This window comes from Dama dama, chromosome 30 (genome assembly GCF_033118175.1).
Source record: "Dama dama isolate Ldn47 chromosome 30, ASM3311817v1, whole genome shotgun sequence".
In the NCBI taxonomy this organism is placed as follows: domain Eukaryota; kingdom Metazoa; phylum Chordata; class Mammalia; order Artiodactyla; family Cervidae; genus Dama; species Dama dama.
This window is the reverse complement of record NC_083710.1, coordinates 54,983,350-55,002,196: the sequence shown is the minus strand read 5'-3', so window position 1 is coordinate 55,002,196 and position 18,847 is coordinate 54,983,350. Positions and strand designations below refer to the sequence as shown.

Below are 18,847 nucleotides of genomic sequence, written 5' to 3'. Positions count from 1 at the left end.
AACAAAGCTAAAAGCTGGTTTTTTGAAAAAATAAACAAAATTGACAAACCATTAGCAAGACTCATTAAGAAACAAAGCAAGAAGAACCAAATTAACAAAATTAGAAATGAAAATGGAGAGATCACAACAGACAACAGTGAAATACAAAGGATCATAAGAGACTACTACCAGCAGCTCTATGCCAATAAAATGGACAACTTGGATGAAATGGACAAATTCTTAGAAAAGTATAACTTTCCAAAACTGAACCAGGAAGAAATAGAAGATCTTAACAGACCCATCACAAGCAAGGAAATCGAAACTGTAATCAAAAATCTTCCAGCAAACAAAAGCCCAGGACCAGATGGCTTCACAGCTGAATTCTACCAAAAATCTAGAGAAGAGCTAACACCTATCTTACTCAAACTCTTCCAGAAAATTGCAGATGAAGGTAAGCTTCCAAACTCATTCTATGAAGCCACCATCACCCTAATTCCAAAACCAGACAAAGATGCCACAAAAAAAGAAAACTACAGGCCAATATCACTGATGAACATAGATGCAAAAATCCTTAACAAAAGTCTAGCAAGCAGAATCCAACAACATATTAAAAAAATCATACACCATGACCAAGTGGGCTTTATCCCAGGAATGCAAGGATTCTTCAATATCCGCAAATCAATCAATGTAATACACCACATTAACAAATTGAAAGATAAAAACCATATGATTATCTCAATAGATGCAGAGAAAGCCTTTGACAAAATTCAACACTCATTTATGATTAAAACTCTCCAAAAAGCAGGAATAGAAGGAACATACCTCAACATAATAAAAGCTATATATGACAAACCCACAGCAAGCATCACCCTCAATGGTGAAAAATTGAAGGCATTTCCCCTGAAATCAGGAACAAGACAAGGGTGCCCACTCTCACCACTACTATTCAACATAGTGTTGGAAGTTCTGGCCACAGCAATCAGAGCAGAAAAAGAAGTAAAAGGAATCCACATAGGAAAAGAAGAAGTGAAACTCTCACTGTTTGCAGATGACATGATCCTTTACATAGAAAACCCTAAAGACTCTACCAGAAAATTACTAGAGCTAATCAATGAATATAGTAAAGTTGCAGGATATAAAATTAACACACAGAAATCCCTTGCATTCCTATATACTAACAATGAAAAAACAGAAAGAGAAATTAAGGAAACAATACCATTCACCATTGCAACAAAAAGAATAAAATACTTAGGAGTATATCTACCTAAAGAAACAAAAGACCTATACATAGAAAACTATAAAACACTGATGAAAGAAATCAAAGAGGACACAAACAGGTGGAGAAACATACCGTGTTCATGGATTGGAAGAATCAATATTGTCAAAATGGCTATTCTACCCAAAGCAATCTATAGATTCAATGCAATCCCTATCAAGCTACCAACGGTACTTTTCACAGAACTAGACCAAAGAATTTCACAATTTGTATGGAAATACAAAAAACCTCGAATAGCCAAAGTAATCTTGAGAAAGAAGAATGGAACTGGAGGAATGAACCTGCCTGACTTCAGACTCTACTACAAAGCCACAGTCATCAAGACAGTATGGTACTGGCACAAAGACAGAAATATAGATCAATGGAACAGAATAGAAAGCCCAGAGATAAATCCACGCACCTATGGACACCTTATCTTTGACAAACGAGGCAAGGATATACAATGGAAAAAAGACAACCTCTTTAACAAGTGGTGCTGGGAAAACTGGTCAACCACTTGTAAAACAATGAAACTAGAACACTTTCTAACACCATACACAAAAATAAACTCAAAATGGATTAAAGATCTAAATGTAAGACCAGAAACTATAAAACTCCTAGAGAACAAAGGCAAAACACTCTCCGACATAAATCACAGCAAGATCCTCTATGACCCACCTCCCAGAATATTGGAAATAAAAGCAAAACTAAACAAATGGGACCTAATGAAACTTAAAAGCTTTTGCACTACAAAGGAAACTCTAAGTAAGGTGAAAAGACAGCCCTCAGATTGGGAGAAAATAATAGCAAATGAAGAAACAGACAAAGGATTAATCTCAAAAATATACAAGCAACTCCTGCAGCTCTATTCCAGAAAAATAAATGACCCAATCAAAAAATGGGCCAAAGAACTAAACAGACATTTCTCCAAAGAAGACATACAGATGGCTAACAAACACATGAAAAGATGCTCAACATCACTCATTATTAGAGAAATGCAAATCAAAACCACAATGAGGTACCATTACACGCCAGTCAGGATGGCTGCTATCCAAAAGTCTACAAGCAATAAATGCTGGAGAGGGTGTGGAGAAAAGGGAACCCTCTTACACTGTTGGTGGGAATGCAAACTAGTACAGCCGCTATGGAAAACAGTGTGGAGATTTCTTAAAAAACTGGAAATAGAACTGCCATATGACCCAGCAATCCCACTTCTGGGCATACACACTGAGGAAACCAGATCTGAAAGAGACACGTGCACCCCAATGTTCATCGCAGCACTGTTTATAATAGCCAGGACATGGAAGCAACCTAGATGCCCATCAGCAGATGAATGGATAAGGAAGCTGTGGTACATATACACCATGGAATATTACTCAGCCGTTAAAAAGAATTCATTTGAACCAGTCCTAATGAGATGGATGAAGCTGGAGCCCCTTATACAGAGTGAAGTAAGCCAGAAAGATAAAGAACATTACAGCATACTAACACATATATATGGAATTTAGAAAGATGGTAACGATAACCCTATATGCAAAACAGAAAAAGAGACACAGAAATACAAAACAGACTTTTGAACTCTGTGGGAGAATGTGAGGGTGGGATATTTCAAAAGAACAGCATGTATACTATCTATGGTGAAACAGATCACCAGCCCAGGTGGGATGCATGAGACAAGTGCTCGGGCCTGGTGCACTGGGAAGACCCAGAGGAATCGGGTGGAGAGGGAGGTGGGAGGGGGGATCGGGATGGGGAATACGTGTAAATCTATGGCTGATTCATATCAATGTATGACAAAACCCACTGAAATGTTGTGAAGTAATTAGCCTCCAACTAATAAAAAATAAATAAATAAATAAATGAAAAAATAAAATAAAATAAAGGCAAGACACTCAGAAGACCGTTGGTAATACAAGATCCCACAAAAGTGACCAAAAGAGGATATAATTTTGATGCCTGGTTTATCTATGTTTCCCTCAGCAAATGGGACAGAGGTGTTGTTTTTTTTTTTTCCTGGAGTCATTTATTGAGTATCTGTGAGGTGCCAAGGACTGTGTTACAAGCTGAGGCTGTGCATAAAAATATGTCCTGACCCTCAGTGAGCCTTGTTTCAGCACCAGCGATAGAGAAACACCGTCAACAGAATATCAGACATTTGCATTACAGCTGGTTTCCAGTGGTTGGGTTGCAACATGAATTATTTATTTTCATTTTCTCTGCTGGAAGTCTGCAGACTTGTGTCACATGAGTGTCACCTATTTGCCCCACTGAGCATTACATGCTAAAAGAGAGTAATCAAGAGCAAAAGCCTGGGGTCAGTTTACTGGCACTAAATTGATGCTCACCCTAACCCTCCCTCCTGGGCACTGAGCCCATGCCTGGAGTGGGTCACAGAAAGTGCATCCATGCAGCTGTTTGTAAGATGAGCTGCCTCTAGAAGACTACAAGGAGAGAGGGCTGAGGACACAATCTAGGGATGCGGGGAAGCCTAGAGGCTAATAATGTGGTGGCAGTGGGGACTCCAGGGATCACCTACAGCCGAGACACTCGCCGGGAAGATAGCTGGAAAACACAGAAAGCTCTACTGCAACAAAGTACATCAAAATCAGAGAACGACAGCCAGGAAGCCAAGGAACAAACTCCTGGGTGCAGAGGCGGTTGTACTTCTTCCACTCACACAATCAGCAGTAGAACAATCACTCTCAGGAGGGCCATCTCCAAGTTCAATGGACAATAAGAATGCTCTATATAAATACATATATATATATATATATATATATATATATATATATAAAATATATGTAACACTTGTAATACTTTAGTATATATATATAGATATATAATACTTGTAATACTTTAGTATATAATAGTATATATATTAAATACTTGTAATACTTTAGTGTATATATATAGTATATATATATATATATATATATACACACTTATGATACTTGTAATACTTTGGTGTATATATATATATACTAAAAATATATTAAATATATAAGTAAGTACATATACACATATATAATAGAAGCATATTATTTATAAAAGTAAATACACACATATATATATATCCCAACAGGCTCCTCAGTCCATGGATTTCTCCAGGCAAAAATTCTGGAGTGGGTTACCACGCCCTCCTCCAAGGGATCTTCCTGACTCAGGGATCAAACCTGGATTTCCTGCATGGGCAGGCAGATTCTTTACCATCTGAGCCACCAGGGAAGTCCAAGAATGCATATGTTTATTAATACACGTGTGGATATGGGTATATATATACTTGTACGTATGGAAGTACAGATATACTCACCTATCTGAAGTCGAATAAACAGTTTGTATATATTTTCCAGAGACAGTCTCCCGATATCCATCCTTCGGTGATTTGCTAGAAACAAGCACACATGTGAGAACTGGGCTATTTCCCTAGTGTTGAAGTATTGATATATATTAATACCCCTAAGTAGGCAAGGAAGCTCACGCACACACACACACACACACACACACACTCACTATCGTTATTCTTTGTGATGTTATATGTCAGGACAATGTACTAACTCTTTTTTTTTAACCTGGAGAAGTACTGATATGCAAGTTACCTCCAAGGTGACCTAAGTCGACATATCCACCAAAATAAAGAATGGGGCAAGGAGATCGCAAGCACAAGTGTAAGCAGGAATAGTCATCGTTTTTCATAAAATCTGTACTTGCACCTCCTTTATTTTTACTAAAAGAAAGGTCTCTGTTGTTCTAACATAAAGAATATACACAAAGCACGACTATACTCAGTGCAAGCAAATATAGACAGACATCATTCACATAGAGGAATACTTTTGAACTTTTAGGGGAAACTTTGGAAGCTTTTATTTTGACATGAAAACATCCAAGAATTGTTTAGAATACAGCAGAAAATATTGTAACTTTTGAGAGTCCTCTTTGTTCCCTTTCAGCTCCAGTTCGTAACTGTCATTCGCTTCTGGAGACAAATGAAGAGTGCAGTGCACTAACCGGCTGGCTGCCTGTAATTGCCTCCCCAGTATGCATGCTACCGGGGAACATATGAGGACCAGAAGAAATGTGTTCCTATTATTTCATACAGTGAGGGGTAACTCCACATGCCTCACCTGGGATTTTTTAATGAGAAATCTCTCTCTCTCCAAACAACCTGCAGGCAGTTGCTGTCAGAAAGAGAAACTGCTTTATGGAACACAGAGCGCAGAGTGCTAAGTGAGTTTGTGCATATTGATACATGACACGTATATAGTCATTCCCATTTTATGGGTCAGAAAATTGAGACTTGAATTGAGACAGGAAATTGAAGTCAAGTGGCTTTGCTGAGGCCACGTGGTCAGTAAATGACAAACTCAGATTTGATTCTAAATCACTGTCGATTTTAGGGAGAATTGGATTAAGCAGGAAAATCAAGATTGAGGTTGCATTTCACAAGGAAATTTTTTCTTGGGTTTGAAAAATCCTTTTGAGGAGGAAGGTTGCTCAAATCCTGACACACCTTGAATTTATGGCAGCTCCACCCCCACCCCGTACACTGCTCTCTGGTCTCTTTGAACTGGGTGATGATCAACACGTATACAGCCTATAGTTTATCCATATCTGAATGCCCCACTGTTACCCTATGCCACAATTAGGCTAATTCTTTTTTATAGACTCCTGAAAAACTGAATAACTTGTGAATCCCTGACCTTGGTGGACTTTTCCTCGACATCCATCACATCAGGCAGCAGAGTTTCTGGGCCTGAGCATATTTACTAAAAAGTTATACCCCTTGTTTCAGGTTAGAGGTGAGCAATAGAAACACTTAATTAAAGTGTGACTCCAAAATTAGCACAGGAATACTTGTGTGATTTTATAAGGTTCATTATGGGCATGTATGTTTATTTGACTACTTTCAAATAACTATCCTATGATGTATACATGTGTTATATTAATATATTATTTAGTCTGTCCTATGACTTTGTATGATCATTTGACAACTACTTAAAAATGTGACTTCCCTGTAGCTCAGATGGTAAAGAATCTGCCTGCAACACAGGAGATCTGGGTTTGATTCCTGAGTTGAGAAGATCCTCTGGAGAAGGGAATGGTGACCCACTCCAGTATTCTTGCCTGGAGAATCCTGTGGATAGAGGACCCTGGTAGGCTACAGTCCATGGGGTTGCAAAGAGTTGGACACGACTGAGCAACTAACATTACTACTAATAATAATGGAAAGATTAGAAAGAATTATTAATATATATCTAGAACTCAATACTCTCTTAAATGGTCTATTTGAAAAAAAAAGCATACCTTAAAAAGTGACATTTCTTCTTAAACACAGATTATTTCAAAATTATAAAATATATAAAGCAAAATACTTCAAATAAATTTCCAGTACCTATTCTCCATGTACGTCCTTGTGTACACAACTGTATCCTTTGGCCCTGCATGCCTGGTTTCAGCATTGGAGCTGCAATACAAACCATTTGACTTTATGTTTAAAGTTTGTTCATAGGATAATCAAATTAACAAGGCAATTATCCAATCCAATGAAAAGATAATGCTCATATACGCCTTCTAAACTATAACCTTTGAAATATAAATGTTAAATTGGTATTAATCCATTTCTGAAAAATTTATTTATGTTTCCCATTTTGTCTTAACTTCTACCGCTTTGGCCTATTTCCAGAATACTACTATGAAAATCGGTCACTCAGCAAGTCTATTGCAGACCATGATGAGTACTTTGAATATTTGTGTACTATGTTTTAGTGTCTATTACCCTAATGTCTCATCCAGACTTCCAAACCATTGCTTTCCCCACAAATCTCAGACAAAAAGTGGACCTTAATTAACCAACATGATAACACGTGATTCAGTGAAACCTTTAAATCTACCTAAGGATGTCAATGTCAATGTCACAATCATATTTTTTAAAAAATTACAGACCTTCTAAGGAAAAATCACTTCTACACTTATTCTTAACTGACAACTTACCAATGACCAAGATGTTTACTCAACACCTTTGTATAAGCCTATAAAGCCACTGGTTAAAATAAAAAATTTCTGCATTTCAAACAAATATCATATATTAACACATACATATAGAATCTAGAAAGATGATACTGATGAACTTATTTGCAGGGAAACAATGGAAACACAGACTTAGAGAACAAACTTATGGACATGGGCAAGGGGGGAGGAAGGAGAGGTTAGGACGAATGGAGAGAGTAGCATGGAAACATATGACTAACATATATAAAATAGAAATCCCATGGAAATTTGCTGTTATGACTCAGGAAACTTAAACTGGAGCTCTGTAACAACCTAGAGGGTGGGATGGGGAAGGAGATGGGAGGCAGGTTCAAGAGGAAGGGGACATATGTATACCTATGGCTGATTCATGTTGATGTAGGGCAGAAACAAACACAATATAGTAAAGCATTATCCTTCAATTAAAAATAAATACATTTAAAATAAGAAAGTTTTATTGGAACACAAAAAATGCATAAAAACAACAACAGCAAAATTAAAAAAAAATTTTCTGTATTTCAAAGGAAGGATCAGGCTCCATGTGGATGTTTTCTTATTAAAAAAAAAAAGGGGGCGGGGGGGGGAAAAAAGCCAGAAGGAGAATGGTCCTGTCATTTATTCTATAATTGACCACAGTACCTGAGTGTCTTCCTGGCTTCATGAGAATAGGCAGCTGTTCTGGAGGATGGGCTGATTAAAGCCTCAGTAGATCCAGTGACCTGGCCATTTTGCCTGAGAAAGCAAATGCAAGTATTTGTCACTTAAAATCAAAGCCACTTAGAGGATTTTTGTTTTATTAAAATTCTGTTCAAACAACATTTTTTTTTTTAACATTTTTTTTTTAACATACAGTAAAGCTGTTTCTGTTTGCCTGGTTTCTGCACATATACACAGAATACATGTACTATTTTACTCTTCCATAGACACAACTGTCTTCCCATTATGAATAATCTATAGGCACATGTCACATTATCTAATAGGAGGACATAATACTTTCTTAACCAAGGGCAGAAACCATATGAAACTGGTTGCAGTAACATTCTTACAGCACCAAGGCCATTTTTGAAAGTTTTTCATGTACAACATATCTGGGAGTTTATCTATTTAATGAAAATTATCTGGGGGTTGCTTTGAGAAATTCCAGTTTCCATTTTAACAGAAAAGCAGTACTTTGAAGATCGCTAAAGAACTTTGACCTAGATTTCTGCTAATCTAAAAATGTCACTATGCTCAACAAAGTGTAGGCATATTTGCTTTTTCCCATGAAACAGTGGAAAATTAACATAGGCATATTGAAAGCTTTAGCTCTTTTTCTCTCCCCATGTTAGAAAACTCTGACAGAAGCAAGACATAAAAATCAAGAGGAGATTTAGATCTTAATCATGATTTATCATTCTTGACTGGCCTGTTCCTGCCATTTCCAGGTAGCTTTTAAAGAAGAGAAAAACAATTGCTCACATATTATCATCTCTGGCATGTGGAAAACCATCTTCTAGTTTTAAGACAGATGTTTCAAAAGACACTTGGCAATGAGAAAGTAGAATGAATATTATTAGAAGATTCTCAAATGTGATCATTAGAATATGTCATTTCGGAACAATAGACCTAACTAGGAACTATTTGGAAATATTTGGATCATATAATAAATAATACAAAACACAATTTTAGCAAATAGTTTCAAAAGGCAGAGGTTGTCAATGAGTGTGAAATGTGTTTGTACTGCCCTCAGAAAGGTAAAATCAAACATTACCAGTTTGTGAAACCTGTAATAGGAACGGACATACTTTGCAAACAGTTCTGATAAGGATTGAATTGTGTCCTGCCAAAAATTCTTATACTGAAGCCCTATACCCTAGTATGATATGGAGACAGGGCCTATAAAAAGGAAATAAAGGTTAGGTGAAATCATAAGGGTGGGGCTTTAATCCCATAGGATAGGGTGTCCTTATAAGAAGAGGGAGAGGTTCTAGAGCTTGCTCTCTCTCTCTCTGTGGACACACAGAGGAAAGGCCATGTGAGGACACAGTCGGACACAGTCATGTGCAAACCAAGAAGAGAGTTCTCATCAGAAACCAACCCTGACATTGTTTCTCATTAATTTGATGTTCTTGCTACATCGTGAAAGAATTCAGAGAAAGGTAAGAAGCAGATTTATTTAGAGAAAAGCACACTATACAGACAGTGTGGGCCATCTCAGAAGGCAAGAAGAGAGAGGCCCAAAATGTGGTGTGGTTAGTTTTTGTGGGATGGGTAATTCCATAGGCTAATGAGTGGGAAGATTATTCCAGTTATTTGGGGGAAGGGGTGGAGATTTCTAGGAACTGGGCCGCTGCCCACTTTTTGACCCTTTATGGCTGGCCTGAGAACTATCATGATGCTGGTGGGTCTGTCATTGAGCATATGCCAATGTATTACAATGAGCATGTAATGAGGCTCAAGGTCTACTGGGAGTTGAGTCTGCTGCCATCTTGGACCTAGTTGGTTTCAACCAGTTTTTTCATGTCCTGTGGTCATGTCATTCTTTTTAAGGTTGTACCCTGCGCCCTTCCTCCTGTTTCAACAGTATCTTGATCTAGAATTTTAGTCTCCAGAAGAGTGAGAAAATAAATTCTGTCTTTGAACACCTGGTGTGTGGTATTTTGTTATGGCAGTCTGAGCAGACTAACAAAGTAGCATTTCCTAGTGGTGTTTTCAATAAGACTAATAATGACAATACTTTATAATTGTCAATAAAAATCAGATGTTAGTAAACAAATTTGGAATGTGGAACAGCAAATTCTTTCTGGGATTGGTTCCTCTTGTAATTTGGGAGGATAATACACTTTTTAAAAAAAGAAATCTTCTATTTTGGATAATCTTAAAGGTATAGAATAATTGCAATGATAGTTCAGAGAATTCCAGTATACTCTTCACCCAGCATCTCTTAATTCTAACATCTCAGACAACCACAATCCATTTGTCAAAACTAAATAATTAGCGTTGGTACAATGTCATTAGCAAAACTACAGACTTATTTCTATTTTACCAGTTTGTTCACTGATGTCCTCTCTCAATTTCAGATCCAAATCAGGATACTACTTCCACATAATCACCATGTCTTAGGGTCTGTGATAGTTGATAAACCTTTCTTCGTTTTTCATGAGATGGTGATAGATCTTACTAAGGAAATTCTATCTTGATGTCAGTAAGCGGTAACACTAATTTTTAAAATTATTTAGAATCATCGAAATAGTTACAGAAACAATTCTTTGGAAATCAATTAAATAATCTGTAGTGCTTTTAAAAGCGCTTTTAAAAAGGATTACTCACCAAAATATATAAGCAGCTCATACAGTTCAATATGAGAAAAACAAACAACCCAATCAAACCTGGGCAGAAAACCTAAACAGACATTTCTCCAAAGGCATACAAATTTCTAATAAATACAAGAAAAGATGCTCAATATTGCTCATTATTAGGGAAATGCAAATCAAAACTACAATGAGGTATCACCTCACACCGTTCAGAACGACCATCATCCAAAAATCTACAAAAATAAATGTGGGAGAAGTTATGGAGAAAAGGGAACCCTCCTGCACTGTTAGTGGGAATGTAAACTGATACAGCCATTATGGAAAATAGTATGGAGATTCCTTAAAAGACAAAGGAAAATCTACCATATGATACAACAATCCCACTGCTTGGCATATACCCTGAGAAAACCACAATTTTAAAAGATACATGTAACCTAGTGTTCATTGCAGCAATATGTATAATAGCCAGGACATGGAAGTAACCTAGATGTCCATTGACAGATGAATGGTTAAAGAAGATGTGCTACACATATGTGATGGAATATTACTCAGTCATAAAAAGGAATGGATTTGAGTCAGTTGTAGTGAGGCAGATGAACCTAGCTAGAACCTGTTATACAGAGTGAAGTAAGCCAGAAAGAGAAAAACAAGTATTGGAATATAAATATGGAATTTAGAAAAATGGTACTGATGAACCTAGTAGAGAACAGAGTTGTGGACACAGTGGGGAAAGGTGAGGGTGGGATGAATTGAGAAAGCAGCATTGATATATATACAATATCATGTGTAAAATAGATAGCTAGTAGGAAGTTGCTATATAACACAGGGAGCCCAGCCTGGTGCTGTGTGATGACCTAGAGGAGAGGGATGGAGGGAGGGGAGGGAGGTTCAAGAGGGAGAGGAGATATATATTTATATAATTGTGACTGATTCACCTTGTTGTATGACAGAAACCAACACAACATTGTAAAGCACTTTTCCACCAATTAAAAAATTAAATTAAATTAAAAATGTTACTGGGTCCCACATCAGATATTCTGACTTAATTGGTGTAGTGTAGGGCTTCCCAGGTGGTGCTAGTGATAAAGAACTCGACTGCCAATGCAGGAGACATAAGAGACCCAGGTTCAGTCCCTGGGTCAGGAAGATCCCCGGAGGAGGGCATGGCAACCTACTTCAGTATTCTTGCCTGGAGAATCCCATGGACAAAGGGGAGCCTGGTGGGCTACAGTCCATAGTGTTGCAAAGAGTCAGACACCAGTGGGGCAACTTAGCAGGCACATGACTTCAGCACTTGGATTCTTTTAAATCTCTTCAGAGAGTCTCACATGTAAGACAAGGTTGAGAACCACTGCCTTAGAGGCAGTGTGACATTTTATCCAAAAGAGCACTGGTTTTTAAAGTGTGGTCCTTGGATCAGCAGGTGATTTTGATGCAACTAAAATTTGGGAACCATTGAAAAGGAGAACTCTCCACCAAAGTGTTCCTCCTAGACGCCTTGAATAATGTTCATAAAAAAGAACTTATGGCTCACAGTGTTTTTTTGCTGGATAGCTTTATTATTATCCTTCACTGAAATAAATTGCTGAATTGTAACTTAGAATCAACGGTCACAGTTTCATCTCTAAATTAAATAGCTTCATAAACTATAAACTAAATATCGTGTTGGAACTTACAAAATTCCAAATGGAATTTCACTTGAGAAAATGTTTTCTGCAGTGGAAGTTTACCTTGAAAATTTAGCTATCTAAAACTTTTATACACAGACATTTGATGTGAGAACATCAAATGGTACTCCTGATTTAAGAAAACTGATAGTTCCTCAAATGGAGTTACTATAGGATCCAATAATTCCACCCCCTAAGTATATACCCTCCCTAAGTCCATCCTAGAGGAAATCAGTCCTGAATGTTCATTGGAAGGACTGATGCTGAAGCTGAAACTCCAATACTTTGGCTACCTGATGCGAAGAACTGATTCATTTGAAAAGACCCCAATCCTGGGAATGATTGAAGGTGGGAGGAGAAGGGGATGACAGAGGATGAGATGGCTGGATTGCATCACTGACTCAATGGACATGAGTCTGAGTAAACTCTGGGAATTAGTGTTGAACAGGGAGGCCTGGCGTGCTGCAGTCCATGGGGTTGCTAAGAGTCGGACACGACTGAGCGACTGAACTGAACTGAACCGAACTGAAGTATATACCCTAGCAAGAGAAATGAAAAACCTCTACACAAAACTTTTATATGAATGCTGATTACAGCATTGTTCATAATAGTTAACTACAATCTGATAGTGGAAACAACACAAATGCCCATCAGCTAATGAATAGATAAAATTCTGTCTATTCACATAATGGAATATGTGAAATTTGGCAATAAAAAGAAATACTGAGACATGTTACAACATTGGTAAATTTTGAAAACATTATGCCAAGCGAAAATAGTCAGTCACAAAGGACCACATATTTTATGATTCCATTTATATGAAATGTCCAGAATCAGAAATTGAAAAAGACAGAAAGTAGCTTAGTAGCTGTCCAGAGCTAAGGGCTGGGGGAAAATGATGCATGACTGCTAATGGGCATGGTGTTTCTTTCTGAGGCGATGAAAATGTTCTAAAAGTGATAGTGGTGATGGTCTACAACTCTGAATATGATTAATCAGATTGCATATATATTTGTGGATATCCAATTACTATACAGAGTAAATATATTCATAAAATAAAACAAGTGTCAATTTAACAGATTTATTTAGCTTTTCATTGTCCTATTTGACTTAACTTTGGCAGCATGACTTCAATCTCTTTTTCTTTTTTTAAATTAATTCTCATTGGGGTATAGTTGCTTTAAAATGTTGTGTTAGTTTTCACTGTACAGCAAAGTGAATCCACTATACATGTACATATTCCCCTCTTTTTTTGATTTCCTTCCCATTTAGGTCACCACAGAGCACTGAGTATAGTTTCCTGAGCTATACAGTATGAAAATACTACTATATATAAAATCAGTAAACAACAAGGACCCACTGTATAGCACAGGGAACTATACTCAATGTATTGTGATAATCTATAACGGAAAAGAATCTGAAGAAGAATATATATTATGTATATGTATAACTGAATCCCTTTGTTGTACACTTGAAACTAACACAACATTGTAAAGCAATTAAACTTCAGTAAAAAATAAAATTAAAACAAAGAAGTATTCTATTTTGGAGAAATAGAGAACTTGAGACCAGAACACTGCTTTAATTTACTAATTTTCTCTATCTGATCAAATCTCTTAATCCTTGATTCTCAATGTTCTTTCAGTTAAATCTTTACCCATTTTGAGAGTCAAAGTAAACTTTCTATTCTGTAAACAGAAAGAAGTGAAATGTTAATCGCTAGTTGTGTTCGACTCTTAGTGACCCCATGGACTGAAGCCCGCCAGGATCCTCTGTCCAGGGAATTCTCCAGGCAAGAATACTGGAGTAAGTAGCCATTCCCTTCTCGAGGGAGTCTTTCCGGCCCAGGGGAACCTGGGTCTCCTGCATTGCAGGCAGATTCTTCACCATCTGAGCCACCAGGGAAGCCTGTATACAGAATAGATGGGCACAAAGATTGGGCCCAGGGATTTCTTTTCTACTTTTTATTTTTCAAGTGAAAATTTTTATTGTAGTTGTTCTGTCATGGCTGGCGCAGTGGTACATTTTCCATTTAATTTGTAGATAGATCCTGTACAAGACTGTGATAGAACTGAAGAAGGATGGATGGCATCTAGACACAGAACTCAGGATGAGCAAAAGATTCTGTAGCAGTGGTTAAGGCCTCTAGGCATGACTGACTGGGATGATCAGAACCCCACTAGGACAGGGGAGCGTTTGTGAATGTACATGAGGTTGTTGGGTTATGTTAGGCAGGAGGCACATGAAATTGTAGGAAAGCAAAGGAGAGCATGCACACGTTACTGGCAGCCATGGTGTTTTCCATCACACTCCTCTTCTACACAGATGGCCCCAACCCCACCTTCTTGCTGCAGGGAGACCAGACAGCCTCAGAAAGCTAGAGGAAGAAGAAGTTATGAGGAAGGAGAAACTGGGAAGCAGCTAAAGTCCTTGGTTACCAAGCAGCTATAGAGTAGAGAATGAAAGTGTCAGTCACTCAGTCATGTCTGACTCTTTGTGACCCCAGGGACTAGAGCCTGCTAGGCTCCTCTGTCCATGAAATATTCTCCAGGCAAGAAAACTGGAGGTAGCCATTTCCTTTTCCAGGGGGTTTTCCCGACCCAGGGATTGAACCCAGGTCTCCTGCATGGCAGGTGGACTCTGTACTGTCTGAGCCACGGAGAAGCCCTGGTAGAGAATAAGGACGATGATAAGTAGAGGGAAGAAGAGGAGAAACATAGGCAGAGGCCAACACTCAGGAAGCGACTGAGCTACAATAACGACAAAGCACTAGGGTTAACGTCTGGGGACTCCTGATGGAATGCCCTCTGGCCAAGGATGTGCAACCTTCCAGGGAAGGCCTCCGTGAAGCCTGGCCAGCCTAACGTTTCTGCTCTGGAATTTCCATTTCCTCATTAATCTTTCCACGTGCTTCCCAGGTGGCACTAGGGGTAAAGAAGTCTCCTGCCAATTCAGGATGCCTGACACAGGTTCCACCCCTGGGCCGGGAAGATTCCCTGGGGAAGCGAACGGCTACTCACCCCAGCATTCTTGCCTGGAGAATCCCATGGACAGAGGAGCTTGGCAGGCTGCAGTCCCTACCCTTGAATTTCCGTTTCCTCATTAATCTTTCTAGTAAGACCCTATTTCATGAACTAGCCCAACTGAAACAGAAACACCTCTCAAATTGCATTCAGGGAAAAGTTCTTTCATGATAATTCATCATTTATGGTCAGTTTTAAAATCTTGATCATTTCTAAGTAATATTTGAAAGAGATTGGTTAATTGTAAGTCCAATACTATTCCCCAAATGGTGGATCCTTTTGACAATGTATCCTCCCTTGTTCTCTCAAAGGCTTGCTTGAGATCACAGAAAGAGAAAGCAGATGATTTAGGAAGGGGACAGAAAGAAACTATGTACCTCATATAGGAAAGAGCCTTGAACAGACAGGAAAACCAAATAAATGAAGCAGTGAGCCAGAGCTTCTACTTTTCTGTTCTCTGCATGATACCAACAATAGCACTTATTCACATAACAAAAAAAAATTTTTTTTAACAGATAAGGCAGCTGCACCTTAGGAAGGTTAAAAACAGAAACCTACTGCTTTCAGGGTCCTCCCACATGTTGGGGGGAAGAACAGTTAAACATGGAAAACTTTGAAAACTGTTTCCTAATTTAAACAATCTGTAACAACAATGAAGCATAGTTTCCATCCTAACCTTCCTTGTAAAAGAAACAAAAAGTGCAACAGTTTTAAAGCCAGGATCCTCTGAGGTGTAAAGAAATTCCAAAATTAGGTCCTCTTTCCTGGCTGTGACAAATTTGTGCATTCTTTTAGCACTAGGTATCCAAGGCAGAGAATCTCAAAGTGCTTCCTGCACCACTGAAAACCTACCAAGCAACAGAAAGTAAAAATAAATCTTCACAGCCCAAGTGCAGAGCACTCAATTTCTATCATGCCTTTTACACTAAACCGTTGAACAGCAGGCCCTTAGTCAGAAATTCTAGCAGAATTAAAATTTTGTTGGCTTTTTTTCAGATTAGCTATTAAGCACCCTGTTGGTGTTAGTCGCTCATTTGTGTCCGACTCTTTGCAACGCTGTGGACTGTAGCCTGCCAGGTTCCTCTGTCCGTGGGATTTCCCAGGAAAGACTACTGAATTGGGTTGCCATTTCCTTCTCCAGGGGATCTTCCCAACCCAGGGATCAAACCCAAATCTCTTGCAGTTGCAGGCAGATTCTTTACCACTGAGCCACCAGGGAAATCCAAGCACCCTGTACATTTTCTTTTTTAAATTCAGATAGTATTTATATTTAAACATTATAGTACAGTTCAATTTCTCAGAAAATCTTCCAGGGTTACATAATTTATGAAGGTTCACATAGAATTCATAAGAAAACTGTAAATCAGAATAAGTCTTACCTTTCATTCTTATTCTTAGACTCATTGGAATTTATGTCAATTAAATTTTCGAGGTTCTGGTCTCTACAGGAAAAAAAAAAGCAGCAAGTATTTAAATACATATCATGGGAAATAGATGGAGAAACAGTGGAAACAGTGTCACACTTTATGTTTTGGGGCTCCAAAATCACTGCAGATGGTGTTTGCAGCCATGAAATTAAAAGATGCTTACTCCTTGGAAGGAAAGTTATGACCAACCTAGATAACACATTAAAATACAGAGACATTACTTTGCCAACAAAGGTCCGTTTAGTCAAGGCTATGGTTTTTCCAGTGGTCATGTATGGATGTGAGAGTTGAACTGTGAAGAAAGCTGAGTGCCGAAAAATTGATGGTTTTGAACTGTGGTGTTGGAGAAGACTCATGAGAGTCCCTTGAACTGCAAAGAGATCCAACCAGTCCATCCTAAAGGAGATCAGTCCTGGGTGTTCATTGGAAGGACTAACACTGAAGCTGAAACTCCAGTACTTTGGCCACCTCATGCAAAGAGTTGACTCATTGGAAAAGACCCTGATGCTGGGAGGGATCTGGGGCAGGAGGAGAAGGGGACGACAGAGGATGAGATGGCTGGATGGCATCACCGACTTGATGGACATGAGTTTGAGTAAACTCCAGGAGTTGGTGATGGACAGGGAGCCCTGGTGTGTTGTGATTCATGGGGTCGCAAAGAGTCAGACACGACTGAACTGAACTGATATGTATATGTGATTTAGTTACATATAATTTTAAGAAATAAAGCATTAGAATAAAATACTTTAAACCAGTACATAATTTTAAACATAGTCATTTGTGGTCTTACAGAATATGGGACACTAAAAATCTGACATTGAACTATTAGATCTATACAACTCAAGTATGAGCACAAATTACATTATGAGAGAGAAATGAACTAAGTGTTTGGAAGGTTTGAGAAATTCAGTCTGAAGAGAAACAGCTGATTGATATCTGTCAGTTGAGTGAATACTTACTTCACATCACAAAGGACTAACTTGTGTATTTCCATGTGGATTATCTCATTTAGACTCACAGAATCTTGCAGGACAGCATACGAGGCTCAGCAAGGCTAAGTGAATTTTCCAAGGTCAATTAACTAATTTGTAAAAGAGTCAGGGCTTGAAGCTGAGCCACCTGCTCATCTGAAATCAATTCTTCAATATTTAATTAAAGTCTTCATTCCAGATTTTTGCATAACAGAGACATGAGAAGTCAACCCAAAATTTGAATCAACAGTCCACAATGTGGAGGATGAATGGGACAATTAGATTCTTAAATCTTGGGCTACAGTGATTTGTCATAATACATGAGATACAGTGTTCTCTGGTGTGCTATGTACATATTAGCTGTTTATGTATATTTTCTATAATACTGGTAGTTCTTAATTTTTTTCCATGAGTTTGGAAAAGCCTTGTCACCAACTCTACTGGTTTGCAGGATAGTTTAGGAGTAAGAGTGAGGCCATTTCTTCCCCTACTTTTATGGGCCAGTTAGTCAACCTTTCTAAGCTTCCTTTTGTAAACTAGGATAATAATAGCTAAGTTTATAAGGTTTCAGTGAGAATAAATGAGTTAGTGTAAATAAAATTTATAGGCACAATGTCTATAGTTGTGCCTGAACTGAGTAAGAATAAATAAGTGATAATTAATAGAAGCATAGTGACACAGCAGTGGGCACTATGGATTCTAAAATGTTGAGGGACTGTATTTTAATTTCTGCTGTAACTTTTCACATCTTTAGCATTAATTCCAGTTTTCATAAATCTCCCTTCTCTGGTCCTAAGGTTCTTTGACATGGAATCAGTGTATAGACTCAAACTGATATTTATAAGGATGAAAAATAATATAAAAGGCTTTGTATTTATGTGGAGTGAGACTTACTACTCTTTTTATATAACATTCAAGCCATCAATAATTGATAAATATGCTAATTGGGCAGCATTCCATAGCTATACTTAAAGCTCACATTTAAAATACTAGCTACACATGTTTGAAAATGTAGTAATTAACTAAATTAATTTTTAATGTGAGTTATAGTAGAAAATATGCCAATTTAATATATGCAAAAAGTAAAGGATTTCAGAAGTAGCTTGGAAGTATCAAAATCATTTGATGCTACAGTCTGAATAATATAAAATTCAAAACTGACTTCTCCAGCACAGCTGCTAGAACTGTGTGAGGAGACCTCCCAGATC

The 18,847-nt window shown here is 37.9% G+C and overlaps 1 protein-coding gene across 3 annotated transcripts in view; it reads right to left on the bottom strand.

The window, feature by feature from the left end:
• SCEL (sciellin) overlaps positions 1-18,847 on the bottom strand; it is a 335,541-nt gene that overhangs the window by 11,985 nt on the left and 304,709 nt on the right. For all 3 annotated transcript variants that reach the window (XM_061133261.1, XM_061133262.1, XM_061133263.1), the window contains 4 exons: positions 16,621-16,683; positions 7,898-7,990; positions 6,624-6,695; positions 4,545-4,619 (listed from right to left, as the gene is read on the bottom strand). In XM_061133261.1, coding sequence (XP_060989244.1) covers positions 4,545-4,619; positions 6,624-6,695; positions 7,898-7,990; positions 16,621-16,683 — 303 coding nt within the window. The remainder of the gene's footprint in view (positions 1-4,544; positions 4,620-6,623; positions 6,696-7,897; positions 7,991-16,620; positions 16,684-18,847) is intronic.